The sequence below is a fragment of the Labeo rohita genome, chromosome 24, assembly GCF_022985175.1.
Source record: "Labeo rohita strain BAU-BD-2019 chromosome 24, IGBB_LRoh.1.0, whole genome shotgun sequence".
In the NCBI taxonomy this organism is placed as follows: Eukaryota; Metazoa; Chordata; class Actinopteri; order Cypriniformes; family Cyprinidae; genus Labeo; species Labeo rohita.
The window spans coordinates 5,571,859-5,585,082 of NC_066892.1; the positions used below are offsets into that span (position 1 = coordinate 5,571,859).

The window sequence follows — 13,224 nt, forward strand, 5'->3', positions numbered from 1 at the left end:
GGGCTGCAAACAATTGAGTTGCATCTATTTAAAAAAAAGACCATGCAACAAGTAAATATAAATGGTAAGCATTATGTCTTTTAGTCTCAACCTCCTCTTGAGGCATTGATTAGATATTGATTTAATTCGGTGGAGAAAGATCTCCATCCCTAGCCGTTCACCCATTGTTATGGTAATTTATCTCCCTTGAGCATCATAGCAGCCGTAATCTCATGTCACTTAAGGCTGGATTTGCAAGTGTGCTGTGAAGGGATCCCTGAACTATTAACCCCTAAAAAACAATGCACATTGATATTGATCGAACCTCAGTCCATAAATCAAGTTGGTCTCTAATGACCATAACACAAAATCCTTTCAAATCTCATGTCAAACTCAAACTGCTACATTAATATGCAGGTTTAGTGAGAAAACGAGGATTTGCTTCCCTGCAAAGCCAACCTCCTCAGATGCAATCACATGGCGCAGATGGTTGCTTCTCTGCAACTACCTGTAGCTGAAATACAGCATTGCACATTGCAAGCTTTTCCTTTCATACGAAACCCAGAGTCGAAGCACCCCCAGCCCCGCTAGCACCCTCCCCCCATGCTTCTCGCACACACACACATACAGGCTGTGGCGAAGCAGACGCTCAGCAGTGGGATGGATCCTGACTACTAAAGAGCAACGGAGAGAGAGGAGGGGTGGCAGGCAGCCGGCAGAGGTGCATAAATCCTCATTTCCAGATCTGGAGGAAGAAACGTACGCTGTCCGGGGCGAGACCACCACGTTGGCTTTCCAAAACATCAAGAGGCAGCGCTCCCCGCGGCTTGCCGCACATTCAGGAGAGACGAGGAACCCGGCTGAGGCTGTCAAAAGCAGAGGTGGGCTGGGAGGAGGTCTATGACCCTTGATTTTCACCAGGGGAGTGGCGCAGGGGGACGTAGCTGGCGACGAGCAACAGACGCTCGGCTCTTGTAATCTTCCCATTCACTAATTCATTCCATGCCATTGTCATAGCGATGTAAAGCCATTCTGTGCCGACCGAAGGAGGCACGCTCCAATCAGCGAGATCTTCCATTTCTATCAGTGTCTCTTGGTTTCCCTTCACTTCTTTGTGCTCTGTCCCTCAGAAACCGGACGGCGTCACTCCTGTCTTTTCATGTGACTTGGTCTTTCTGGAGCTGTCATTGTGTTTGGTTCTGCATGGAATGACAGCTGCTTTTTTAGAGACGGCGGACGAGGTCGCAGATGGAGTGAGGACTGGAAAGCTCCTTGAGAAATCGTAAAGAACCTCTTCAAAGACTTGCTGCTTTCTCAAGCGTTTAGACTTGCTTCATTGCACACTTTCGATCTCACCGGTTATCGCTGGATACCAATGACAGCCATGAAGGGAGACTCCGAAGACAGCATCGAAAGCGTGAGGCCGTCCAGCCTGCAAGTTTTCGCCAACTCCTCCACGCTACATGGCATGAGCCACATTTTCGCCTATGGCCACATGACGTTCCGTCGCTTTCTGTGGACGCTGTCCTTCATGGGCTCTCTGGGTCTCCTGATGTTTGTGTGCATGGACCGGGTGTACTACTACTTCGAGTTCCCTCACGTCACCAAACTTGATGAGGTGGCAGCGCCCAACCTCACCTTTCCGGCCATCACCTTCTGCAACCTCAACGAGTTTCGTTTCTCGAAGATCACGAAGAACGATCTGTACCACGTCGGGGAGCTGTTGGCATTGCTCAATGAGAACTATCAGATCGCTAACCCTCACCTGGCCGAGCCGGAAGTCCTCGCTTTGTTGAAGGAGAAGGGTAATTTTGTCAACTTCAAGCCTAAGCAGTTCAACATGACGGATTTCTACAACCGCACTGGTCATGATATCAACGAAATGCTCTTGCAGTGCACCTTCAGAGGGGAGGATTGCTTCCCTGTAAACTTCACCACTGTAAGTTACCATGGGGGTATATTCTTGTACTGCGGTTCAAAAGTTTGTGAAGTCCAAGCACTGTTGGTTTATAGGCAAATATTGCTCGACATGAGCTACACAGAGCCATTGATTAAGACGGTGTGTATTGAATTACGCAAACTAGTTTTTTTCCCCCTTCAGACTACTCCTTTGTTGACAAGAGACTTCTCATTTTTTTGCTGGTGCAGTGTAGTTTTATTTCCTCTTGAAACCATTTGCAGCTGAAAAAATCTATAGGTTGAAATATGCAATTACATTTATGAATCAATGGATGGCTGGGCAGTAAAAATCAAAACTGTCAAATGGCTAGTTCTTAAAAGACATTATGAGAGAGCACATGCTCTCACTCAGTTCTTGACCAAGTCAAAGTGTAATTGCACAAATGTTCAACTAAAGCAAGATGAATTTCTGCCAGCAGTGAGGGAATTGTAATTTTAAAATGAGAGCATGTACAGTATCTTTCTGCTGTTGTAGTCATTTTACAGTGAGAAAGGGAGCTTTAATTCAAAGGAAACTAAATGTATTGCTTATAGACCCTTAATGGGCTAATTTAATAAATTTAAAACACAATATGTGACCCTGGACCACAAAACCTTAAGTAGTCTTAAGTAGCACTGGTATATGTGTGGCAATAGCCAAATATACATTCTATGGGTAAAAATTATCGATTTTTCTTTTATGCCAAAAATCATTAGGATGTTAAGTAAAGATCATGTTCCATTAAGATATTTTGTAAATTTCCTACCGTGAATATATTGAAGCTTAATTTTTGATTAGTAATATGCATTGCTAAGAACTTCATTTGGACAACTTAAAAGGCGATTTTCTCAATATTTAGATATTTTTTTGCACCCTCAAATAGTTGTGTCTTGGCCAAATATTGTCCTATCCTAACAACCATACATAAAAGGAAAGGTTAGTCAGCTTTCAGATGATTTATGAATCTCAGTTTAAAAAAATGTTCCCCTTATGACTGGATTTGTGGTCCAGGGTCACATATGATCACCACATTTGAAGTTGATTGCATGTAGACTGACATACAGCAAGAGCTGTGCTGATGAGCTTCACTGCAAATCCTTGCATTTAAAACAGCCTGTTTTTGTCTGTGGGATTTCTGCATTTCTGTTATTTAATATTTTCTCACTTCATTTCTCTGGCACTTTAGTTTAGCTATGCCTTAGTTGTGATCATAGTAGAATACCTTGTTCAAATAAAGAAATTACATAACAAACGCAGCTGAGGGCAAAGAGCGAAATGTCACATTCTTGCAGTTAGTTATTGCACTGAAAGGGCAGGACTATTAAATACAGGAACATTTGGTGTAAAAGAAGCCTTGTATTATAAACTGAGTTTATGACATCATACATTGCACAGTGATAATGATTGATTACAGTGGTTTCCTTTAGATGATGCATTCCTGTGAAATGCTTTCTTGGATTTTTCTGTTTGCTGCTTTTGCATTTCCTTTTATTTTGATTTATATTCCTAGCATTTGGAGTTATGTACCAGCTACTGAGGCAAATCCTCTGACTGCTTTTAATTTATTCTTAGATCCTGGTTTGGACACGTGGAACAAATTACCTCAGCTATCATTATGGTCTAAGTAAAGGTGATGTTGAACATTGAGGTTAATGTAGGTCCACACCTCCTAGAAGGAGAAGAATTTTCCAGGTGTCAGAAGTGGATGGGGTGGGAAATGAGAGGAAACTCTTCTTTATGCCTCAGCATACTTTTTCATCTTTTTCCTAGCGAATACATTAAGATTAAAAGCTCTAAAATAAAATCTGTGTCATTTCTACCCAACGCCATGTCATTTTCTATCAAGACTTTCTCTTTAGAAGAATTGAAAGCTCTATATGACACTATATGCCAAGTCCTCTGATGTCATGAAGTACTGCAAGGTTTTTATTCATCATCATATGGCTTCAGAAGACCTTCAGTCCTATGGACTGCTTTTAAGATATTTCTAGGATGCTTTGCAATGCTTTTTGATGCTTGAGTGCCTCAGTCCCTATTCATAGAATTATGAACATTAGTTTTACACCACTTTCATAGTAATTGCATGGACTAGAGTGTCCTGTAAAGATTTTTCCTTTTGTGTTCCTTGCTAGAAAAACATGAGAGTGAATAAATGAGGGTGAATTTTAATTTTTGCCTGAACTATTCCACTGAGATGTCAGTAGGCCGTGCAAGTTCATTTGCCACGATGGCCTTTTAATATTTAACATACTTAAGAGTGATTATTTGGTGTGTTTAGCATACCCAGCTTCTTAATTTCCACCGTAAATGGCCAAAAATGAGGTACAATGGAGATCATTGACTGGACTACAAGTGCCATAAACTCTAAGTACGAACATTACGCTAATTATCTCCGAAGCGGTCTTTGATTGACTCTAATGAAAATAAGTGTTGCGGTCAGGTATCTACAATATGGCCTCCTGACAATATATATATCAATGCTGAGCACCAGTGTAAAACCTCTGGGCCCATAGCGCACTCACCTAGTTTAGAGAGAAATCGGTGCTTAATGAAAATTAAGCGTACTTAGGAAAACCCAAGTAGCTATTAACATTCAGTGTTGTTCTTGAAAGCCTCAAGGGCTGGATCCTGGTCTTTAGCATTCAAAAGCACAACTCTCAGCACCTTGCGTACATCTGTTTTCAGCTGCTTGAGCATCACGGCTGAATCGCTGCGATCCAGCTCGTTTTCAAGCCCCCCTTTTGTCGGCCGAATAACGTGCCCTATACTTTTTTACTTAGAGAAAAAGGCTTTCTTCATTAACATGAGTGTTGCCTGGCAACAAGGCATTGCATTGCACTGCAAATCATTCATGGGTAATTGCTATTGTTGTGCGTGATGACAAACACTCACTAGGTAGTTGAGATGACTCGAAAGCCGTCACTTTGTGCATTTGTGTGCATGTGCACAAATGTGTGTGTATATAAACTGCTATAATAGCTGTCAGATTACTGTTGGGCACAAACATTCATGCCAAGGTTCATGAGGTTCTACCCTTAAACAAATGCATTATAGCAGACACAGTAGTGCATTATATATTCCTTGTCAGACATTGCGCATTATGTATTCCAGAGCTTGTGCTGCTCGAACAGTTTAGGTGTAACAGATGCATTGTCTTTCTTTAGTCCACTAATGCACTGTGGGTGCATTATGTTCTGATTTAAAAAAAAAAAAAAAGTCAGAAAGCTTTATGTGGCATTGTCAGTGTGTGGAGGTTTGCAGCTAATAATGATTAGAACATTAAAATTGCATTGTTTTTTTTTCCACTTTTATATAATGCGTTTACATATAGTGGCTGATAATGATTGTAACTTTAAATTGCATTCATTGTTTTCTCAATTTATTTATTTATTTTACAATGCTTTTACAAAGTGTGAGAGATAATGGTTGTACACTAAAATTGCATGCATTTTTCTATCTTACAATGCATGCATGTAATACCTCTTGCTTAGAATATAAATAAAAATTAAATTGCATATATTTAGGAATTATATTGTATTACCGAATTTTCATGGATTTTCAGTTTATTGGTTGAATTCTGTTTGAGTTATGAGCCTATATTAAATATTTTCCCTGGTCTGAGATGGGATTCAGCATTTGGCACATGTGCACAAACACATTGAGCTGTAATGCCCATGTGGGACACACAGGCTCGGATTAACCATAGGACCGATTTGGCTGTTGCCTCCGGGCCTTGAAGTCCAAAGGGCCTTGAGCTGCAACCAGGTTTTTTTTTTTTTTTTTTTTTTGTCCAGCCAGTGACTCATTCCAAACAGCTTCATAAATTTATCTTGAATGGGTTTAGTCAGATTTTTCAAGCAATAATATGACTTATGGATGTGTGTTTATTCTGATAATGCTTTAAAGTGCCCCTATTATGCCATTTCGAATATTGCCTTGTGCAGTGTGTAATGTAGCTATATGCGAATGCAAACGATCTGCAAAGTTGTAAAGCCGAAAGTGCGCAATAAATAAAGTTGTTGTCACCAAAAAAAAAAAAAAAAATCGACTCTTAACAGCCTAAACGAATTGTAAGTAATCCCATGAAGTAACACATTTGCATAATGCCTGCCTATGTTTTACATTGGCCTGTTGCAAACAACTTGACCCGCCCTCAAACACGTCATTTTGCTGAAAACGGCTTCTCTGATCTTGGGGAGCTTGGTCTTGAAAAATGGCTCACTACTGAAATTATCTGAGCCAGGTGGCTCCACTGAATCACAACCTGAAAAATGGTATATAATAGTTGTTTATATTTTTTATTGAGTGTTCAAAATACAGAACTATGGCAGTAGGCGTATCATTTATGACGTGCTGTATGCAGTAGACCAATTAGAACAGACTGAACCATCTGACCAATCAGAGCAGAGTAGGCTCATGGAAAGGAGGAGTTTAGAGAGACTCAATCTTTGACCTGCTTCAAACGAATCGTTTGAGAATCACTGGGAAATGAGATATTAAATGCATATTTTAAGAAAACTAAAGCATTGTTTGACCATGCATGTAAAACGTTTGTGGACGGCTCCTAAAACAACATTAGGAACCTTAAAAATGACATAATAGGGGCACTTCTGTAAGTTCTTAAAAGGGTCATCGGATGCCCATTTTCCGCAAGTTGATGAAAAGTCTATAACATGCTGTGGTTAAAATTTCTCAATGGTAGTGTAAATAACACCTTTTTTACCTTGCCAAAATCAGCTCTGCAAAAAGCATCCTGTTCTGGTCGAGGTTGCTTTAAATGTTAATGAGCTCTGCTCGCCCCGCCCCTCTCTTCTCTTTGTGGAGTGACGAGCCTGTTTACTTTAGCCGCGTTTAGCCGCTAAACTTGCTAACTAGCACGTTATTAGGAAAGGCGATCACAAAAATTCATTAAAAAAAAAAAACTTTGTACTCACTACTGATGTAAGTGAAGCTGGATCATGAATGATTCGCTTGAACATAGACGGTTATATGTAGATCGAGAGGTGCGTTCCCTTCACAAACAAACATAATGCACTGCATCTTCAGCGGCTCAGATGTCGGGAGTAAATGACGACCACTACGTTCATTATTACATCCAGCAACACAACACCTCAATCGCTCAATCTGAGATATTCTTGTCTAATTTACATCCTGCTTCTGCATCGAAACAATGGAGGTCGGACTGTTATAGCTGATTTAGGCGGGTCTGAGGTAAGACGCTCATGTCAATCAACTATTGTGGGGAAAAAGGGGATATTATTTTTACAGATTAATTAAAAACCACTGCATGGTTTTATCATTATAGGGTAGATGTGTACATACACTGCCAACACACATTATTGTTCAAACAACATGTAAAAGTGAACTTTGCATCCGATGACCCCTTTAACCATTTTGTAGCTATAAGAACATTGGATGGGAGAGTGTTTCTGTGCTGCAAATAGTCATTACCTGTCACTTTGACGGACTGGGTAAATTTTCCGTCACGCTTCCATGCTTTCCATTTTATCTTGTCATGAGCCATTTGGTTCGCTTGTTGAGTTAAGTCCACTGAACCCCAGTGAGTAGCCATTTAAAATGCCTGATTAATCAGAAACATTAAAAAAAAAAGCTTAAGAATTGAATATTTGCATCGATTTTAGGCTAAATTAGCAATTGTTTTCAACGGTAATAATAAGAGATAAAATTTGCAATATTACTGTTTTCAAAGCAACATTTTACAATAAGGTTTCATTAGTTAACCAATACAACATGAACTGCAAATGAACAATACTTCTACAGCATTTATTAGTCATAGTTAAGGGCAAATCCAGTGATGTGGATGTGACATATAAATGCTTAGAGAATGTATGTGGTACCAATATACCGAACCATCTGTTTATATTTTAATAAACCCTTGCTGATAGTCTAAACATCAGAAAAATATCAGTCTATGCACAAGCATGCTATGTTAAAAAGGAAAATAGTTATGCATTATGGATGTAACAGAAAAGGACACCATTTTTGAGAGACTACATAGGATTTCTGACCAGACTATGAAAACTAAAAAAACTAAAAAAAAAAATGCTTTAAAAACTTTAAGAGAGACCTCACAGGAGTATTTTAACCGTCAAATATTGACATCAGTGCTATTAGTATAATAAAAACCTTTGGTAAAAAGGTAAGGTAATTTTGACATTTGCATGGAATTACCCTAATATTAATATCAACATTTACTAATGCATTATTAAAATCAAAAGTCAATTTTATGAACACTGTGAACTAACATGAACTAACAATGAACTGTATTTTTATTAACATTAATAAAGATTAAATACTGTAGGAAGTGTATTATTAATTGATGTTTACAAATGACATCTTTATTGTAAAGTGTTACGATTTTCACTGTATTTTTGCATAAATGCAGCCTTGGTGAGTAAAAGACACTTCTTTCAAATCTTGCTAACCAGTAATGTGTATAGTATTAAAGGTCAAATAACAGAAGTGACATCATTTTTAGAAGCACTTTGTTCAGGTGCTGAAGAGAACAGAATAAAAAGTTCTTTCAGCTGATAGAACTGCTTTGGAGCTTTAGGCAGACTCAATTCACCACTGACTGAATTGTTCATGACTGCGTCAGTGAAGTTTTGTGGTTGATATTTGTATGTGACATTGACATTACAGAAATGTCTGAGGCACAAGCTTTTTAACTTTTACCAATTGGGTTTTTTGAAGGTTTTCTTTTTATTCTGCTCTTACAATATTGAAAAGACAATAGACGCAGTGGGCTTTTAATCAGGTCACTCAATGTAGAAAACAATATCCCACAAAATATTTGACTGGCATGCCTATTTTCTCACTTGCATTTCTATCCTGTTTTATTTTTACCTACAGGTGATTTATTTAAAAATTGATGTACTCTTGTTTTACTTCTGATGCTCTTTATCCTCCTTATTGTCTTCCTACTCCATAAATTACAAGTGATGAAGCCCAAATCATATAGTTGGGGCTTTATGAATCAATCATTTCTCTCTGTTTTAGGGGTCCCTGAAGGTGCTGTAAAGCATTTGCTAGACTTAGCTGTTGAATTAACCTGCCTTCATCCCTTCAACCACAAGCCCTCTCAGCAAAACCTAAATGTGCAAACTGATTGACGGGCACAAAGCGACTGGCAGTGGGACTTTATGTGAGACATTTTATGTGCACCACCTTTAATAATTGTTTGAATTAGGGTTAAGGTTATGTTTGTCTGACAGAAATGTTATTCCAGGACCAACAAAAGATTGTCCTTAACCTTGGCACAGAATTGGTGAGTGTATTTATATTGCGAGTAGGGTTGGGCAATGTCCACAGTGAAACAACACAACGGACGATGAGATAGTTTTAGTGGGACATGGTTAGCCACTTGCTAGCAGTAGCCTTTTACATTACAGTACATAATATTTCACTTACAACATAAACAGAGTAAGAAGAGATGACTGATAGGACAATGGTGAATGATTTGCAGATCCTGAGCACCTGACAAACATCTAATCTTGTAAAATGTGTGGTAAGTACTGCCACTCAATAGTACAAACAGAGTATGTATGGTTGCGAATCCTGAAAGTGAGAGTAAAAAGTAAGCGTGCATTCAAAAGTCATTTCAAAGCCCCCCATATTAATAGCAGCTTCCTGATGGCTGCAATTTATAATATTTGCACTGGGTGATAGTGTTATTTAATTAAAACGTGTAGTTTTTTGTTGTTGTTGTTGTTTTTTGCTGCCTGGACGATGGCATCATCTGTCTATGGAAGCTGGTTTCTGCCACAGTCTTTTTTTTTCTCAGAATTGCATGATACAAACTCCCACTTCTGACTCTTTTCTCAGAATTGAGATAAACTCACAGTTGCAAGTTATAAGGTCAGAATTGCACAATATAATTGTGAGTTATAAAGTCCAATTTTGAGGAGCGAAAAAAGACTATGTTCTTAGAATTGCAACTTTATATTTGACAATTTTGACTTAATACCTAGCAAATATCTTACGGTTCTGAGAAAAATAGTCACAATTGCAAGATATAATCTCCCAATTCAGAAAAAAAAGTCAGATATGCGAGTTTATATCTCGCAATTTTGAGAAATAAAGTCGGAATTGCAAGATATAAACTCGCAATGCTGCAAAAAATTCAGACATGGGAGTTTATTTCTCGCAATTTTAGACTTTAGAACTCACAGTTGCCAGTTTATATCTCAGAATTCTGAGAAAAAGTTAGATTTGCAAGATATAAACTCACAATTTAAAGGAAAAAAAGTCAATTATGAGATGCAAACTTGCAATTCTGAGAAAAAGTCTATAAACTCTTAATTCTGAGGGAAAAAGTCAAATATGCAAGGTTATATCTTGTAGTTCTCACTTTAGAACTCGCAATTGCCATTGTATATCTCAGAATTCTGAGAAAAAAACAGAATTGCAAAAAATAAACTCAAAATTCTGAGAAAACTAGTTACAACTGCAAGATATAAACACTCAATTCTGAGAAAAACGTCAGAATTGCAAGATATAAACACTCAATTCTGAGAAAAAAAGTCACATATGCAAGCTTATATCTCACATTTCTGATTTTATGACTCTCAAATGCCAGTTTCTCAGTTCTGAAAAAAAAGATTCTGACTTCATAACTTGAATTGGCAGTTTCTCATAATTCTGAGAAAAAAAGTTAGAATTGCATGATATAAACTCACAATTGACACTTCGCAAAAACCCACCCTTTTTAGTTACTGTATATGTCTGACAAACAATGCACAGAGGAAACTGAGAACAAACCGACAGACAAGACAGAGCAGGTCTTACCAGAAGTACATATGAAACAAGGTCTCAGCTTTAAAACGTTGTAATTTTTATTTATTTATTTATCTATTTAGTTTTTTGGCTCTCTGTGTCGTGACAGATCACTGTATTGCCTCAATAGATCAATGACACATGAACAGATCGCCTTTTCATCTGTACTTAAAGCATGAAAAAAATTCACGAACGAACATAATTTTATTTCAACCGCGGAAAGATGTCAATACGTAGTTTTTCAAATTAAAGTCCACCAAAGTTAATCCATGCTCCTGTCTGATTTGTTTGTCGGACAATGGGGGATTCATCCTTATGATTGGACAGATCGTATGTCAGTCAAGCTGTTTGCAAAGGGTCAGTTGCAGTGATGGGAATAACGGCGTTATAAATAAACAGTGTTTTTTTTTTCAGTAACGAGTAATCAAACAAATGACTGGGTTTGAGGTTTGAGGTTTCCCCCGTTACAACGCCGTTACTGACAATGAAATGCGGCGTTACTATAATTTATTATTTATTTATTTTTTCACTTCATCTGAATGGATGCACAGCGTACCTGTATTTGATGAACCGTAGACTCTAGTGTGAAGGCACACTTTGTCACTGAGTAGCCGTCACTTTGTCTCACACACACACAAAGAAAGATACAGAGCGAGAGAGTCTTACATACCATGCAGAATTGATGCGCTATGTGTAAACGATATTCTTTGTTGTATTTTCCTGTCCTTTGGAATTCTTCAGCTTTTAAGAACTGCTGGTTTATCCAGTAGTAGGCAGAACTAATGCGCAAACAGCAATCTCATTGGCTGGTGCTCAACTATTATCACCCCTGTTTTGATTTCAGCAAATCTTTCAGCAAATCAGTTCGAGCGAACGCAAACAATGTGATTAATAATCATGAACCCAGCAGCTCATTAATACTGTGCATTTTATATTGTTATTAGTTAGGGTTAGGGTTTCGTAGTAGTTTTGTTATCTTATCAGTATCATTTTTTTTATAGAAAAACAAAATGACAAAAAATATCTTAAGCACCACCACCACTCCTAAGATCAGTCAACGAATATGCCATTCATACATGGTTTTTCTAATTACTAAAATTTTATGCTAAATTATTATATATTATATTATAATGCTTGACTGACTGATGCTAAATGTACTTTCAGATAGTTTTTAAAAAACTATAGATATTTAATATTAGTCTGGTGAATAAACAAACAAACAAACTAAAAATTTACTAGCCAGTGGCGATTCTATTGCCAAGGTGTGCGTAGAAGGTTGATTATATTTACAATAATTTTTTTAATTTGATGGGTGTCTCTCATATTGTCCCATAGCGACATTAAAATACATTATAGTAGATTAGTGTACAGTGTTTTATAATAATAATTTATTCTGTTTAGTGTTGATTTCATTCATTTAACATATTTAATATTGGGGGACATCCAAGCATTTTTTTTTTTAAAAAGTAACACAATAGTTACTTTCGCTGGTAATTAGTTACTTTTATAATGATGTAACTCAGTTACTATTTGTGAGAAGTAACTACAACCAATTATTTTTTTTAAATAACATGCCCAACACTGGTCAGTTGCAAGGGAAGATAATAAAAAGTTGCAGTTACCTTTTTAAATGTTTTATTTAGTGGCGGAAATGGGCTTTCATATCTTTTGGCCCATAATGCACATAATGCATGCAACCGGACATAGTGTTTGATGATTGTTGAAGTATGTCTGGGTATGTTTTATGTACTGTGTACCGCAGCATCCGTCCATTATTTCAATGCACAATGAAAGAAAAAGCTCTTTGTGCTACAGGAAAACGCATTATCTAATTGCCCCGTTCACGCCACGTCAGGAAAATACAAAGGGTGAGGGGATAAACTTAAAAAATCACATAATAGATGTCTTTTGAACACTGCCTTTCAAGCATTTTCCGTCTTTATAACACAATGTTCCGTGTAATGTCAGAAAAGCAGCGAGAGCAACTTAACTGCTCGTGATTGTAATTATGGTAATTTACTTCCATGGCCTTTCGATTCAAGCCGACATGATGGAATTCACTCTAGATTACACTATTGTTCACACATCTGTTGTATTTCTGTTGCAAGTTTGATACAAAGTGCTGCAAGAAACCGTGTAAACAAAGCGAGGCCTTTGCACATGCATTAATCAGAGCGGAATTAGCTTGTGTTCGTCAAACTAATGGACTTTGGAGTCTCAGGAGACGCTTTTTGTTTTGTCGTTGGCTTCAAACTTTCTTTTTTAAACTAATTCAAGCATTTGTCGCTAACAGTTAGAAGCTGCTGAAGTCTAATCAGGTGTTTCTTTGAGCCCGGATCCTCTTTGATCAATATTCATCTTGACCTGCCGCTCACACAGTTTTCTTTGAGATGAGACTCGTTTCACTTTTTTATGTTTCTCACGTTAACTGTTGCCGAGCCCCTGAGACTCTAACAGATTGAAGCGGGTTTTAGATGTAAAAGACGGCGGCTTTGCGGCTTTGCGGCTGA

General features: G+C 37.8%; 1 protein-coding gene across 2 annotated transcripts in view; it reads left to right on the top strand.

Moving 5' to 3' along the window:
- The first annotated feature begins 615 nt into the window (after nucleotides 1-615).
- The window catches only part of asic1c (acid-sensing (proton-gated) ion channel 1c), a 105,874-nt gene continuing 93,265 nt past the window's right edge, over nucleotides 616-13,224 (top strand). Inside the window, exons 1-2 of one of the 2 annotated variants that reach the window (XM_051098532.1) lie at nucleotides 616-860; nucleotides 1,110-1,918. In XM_051098532.1, coding sequence (XP_050954489.1) covers nucleotides 1,355-1,918 — 564 coding nt within the window. In that variant the 5' untranslated portion in view covers nucleotides 616-860; nucleotides 1,110-1,354. Of the gene's footprint in view, nucleotides 1,919-13,224 lie in introns of both variants that reach the window. The other variant, XM_051098531.1, reaches the window with a different exon arrangement.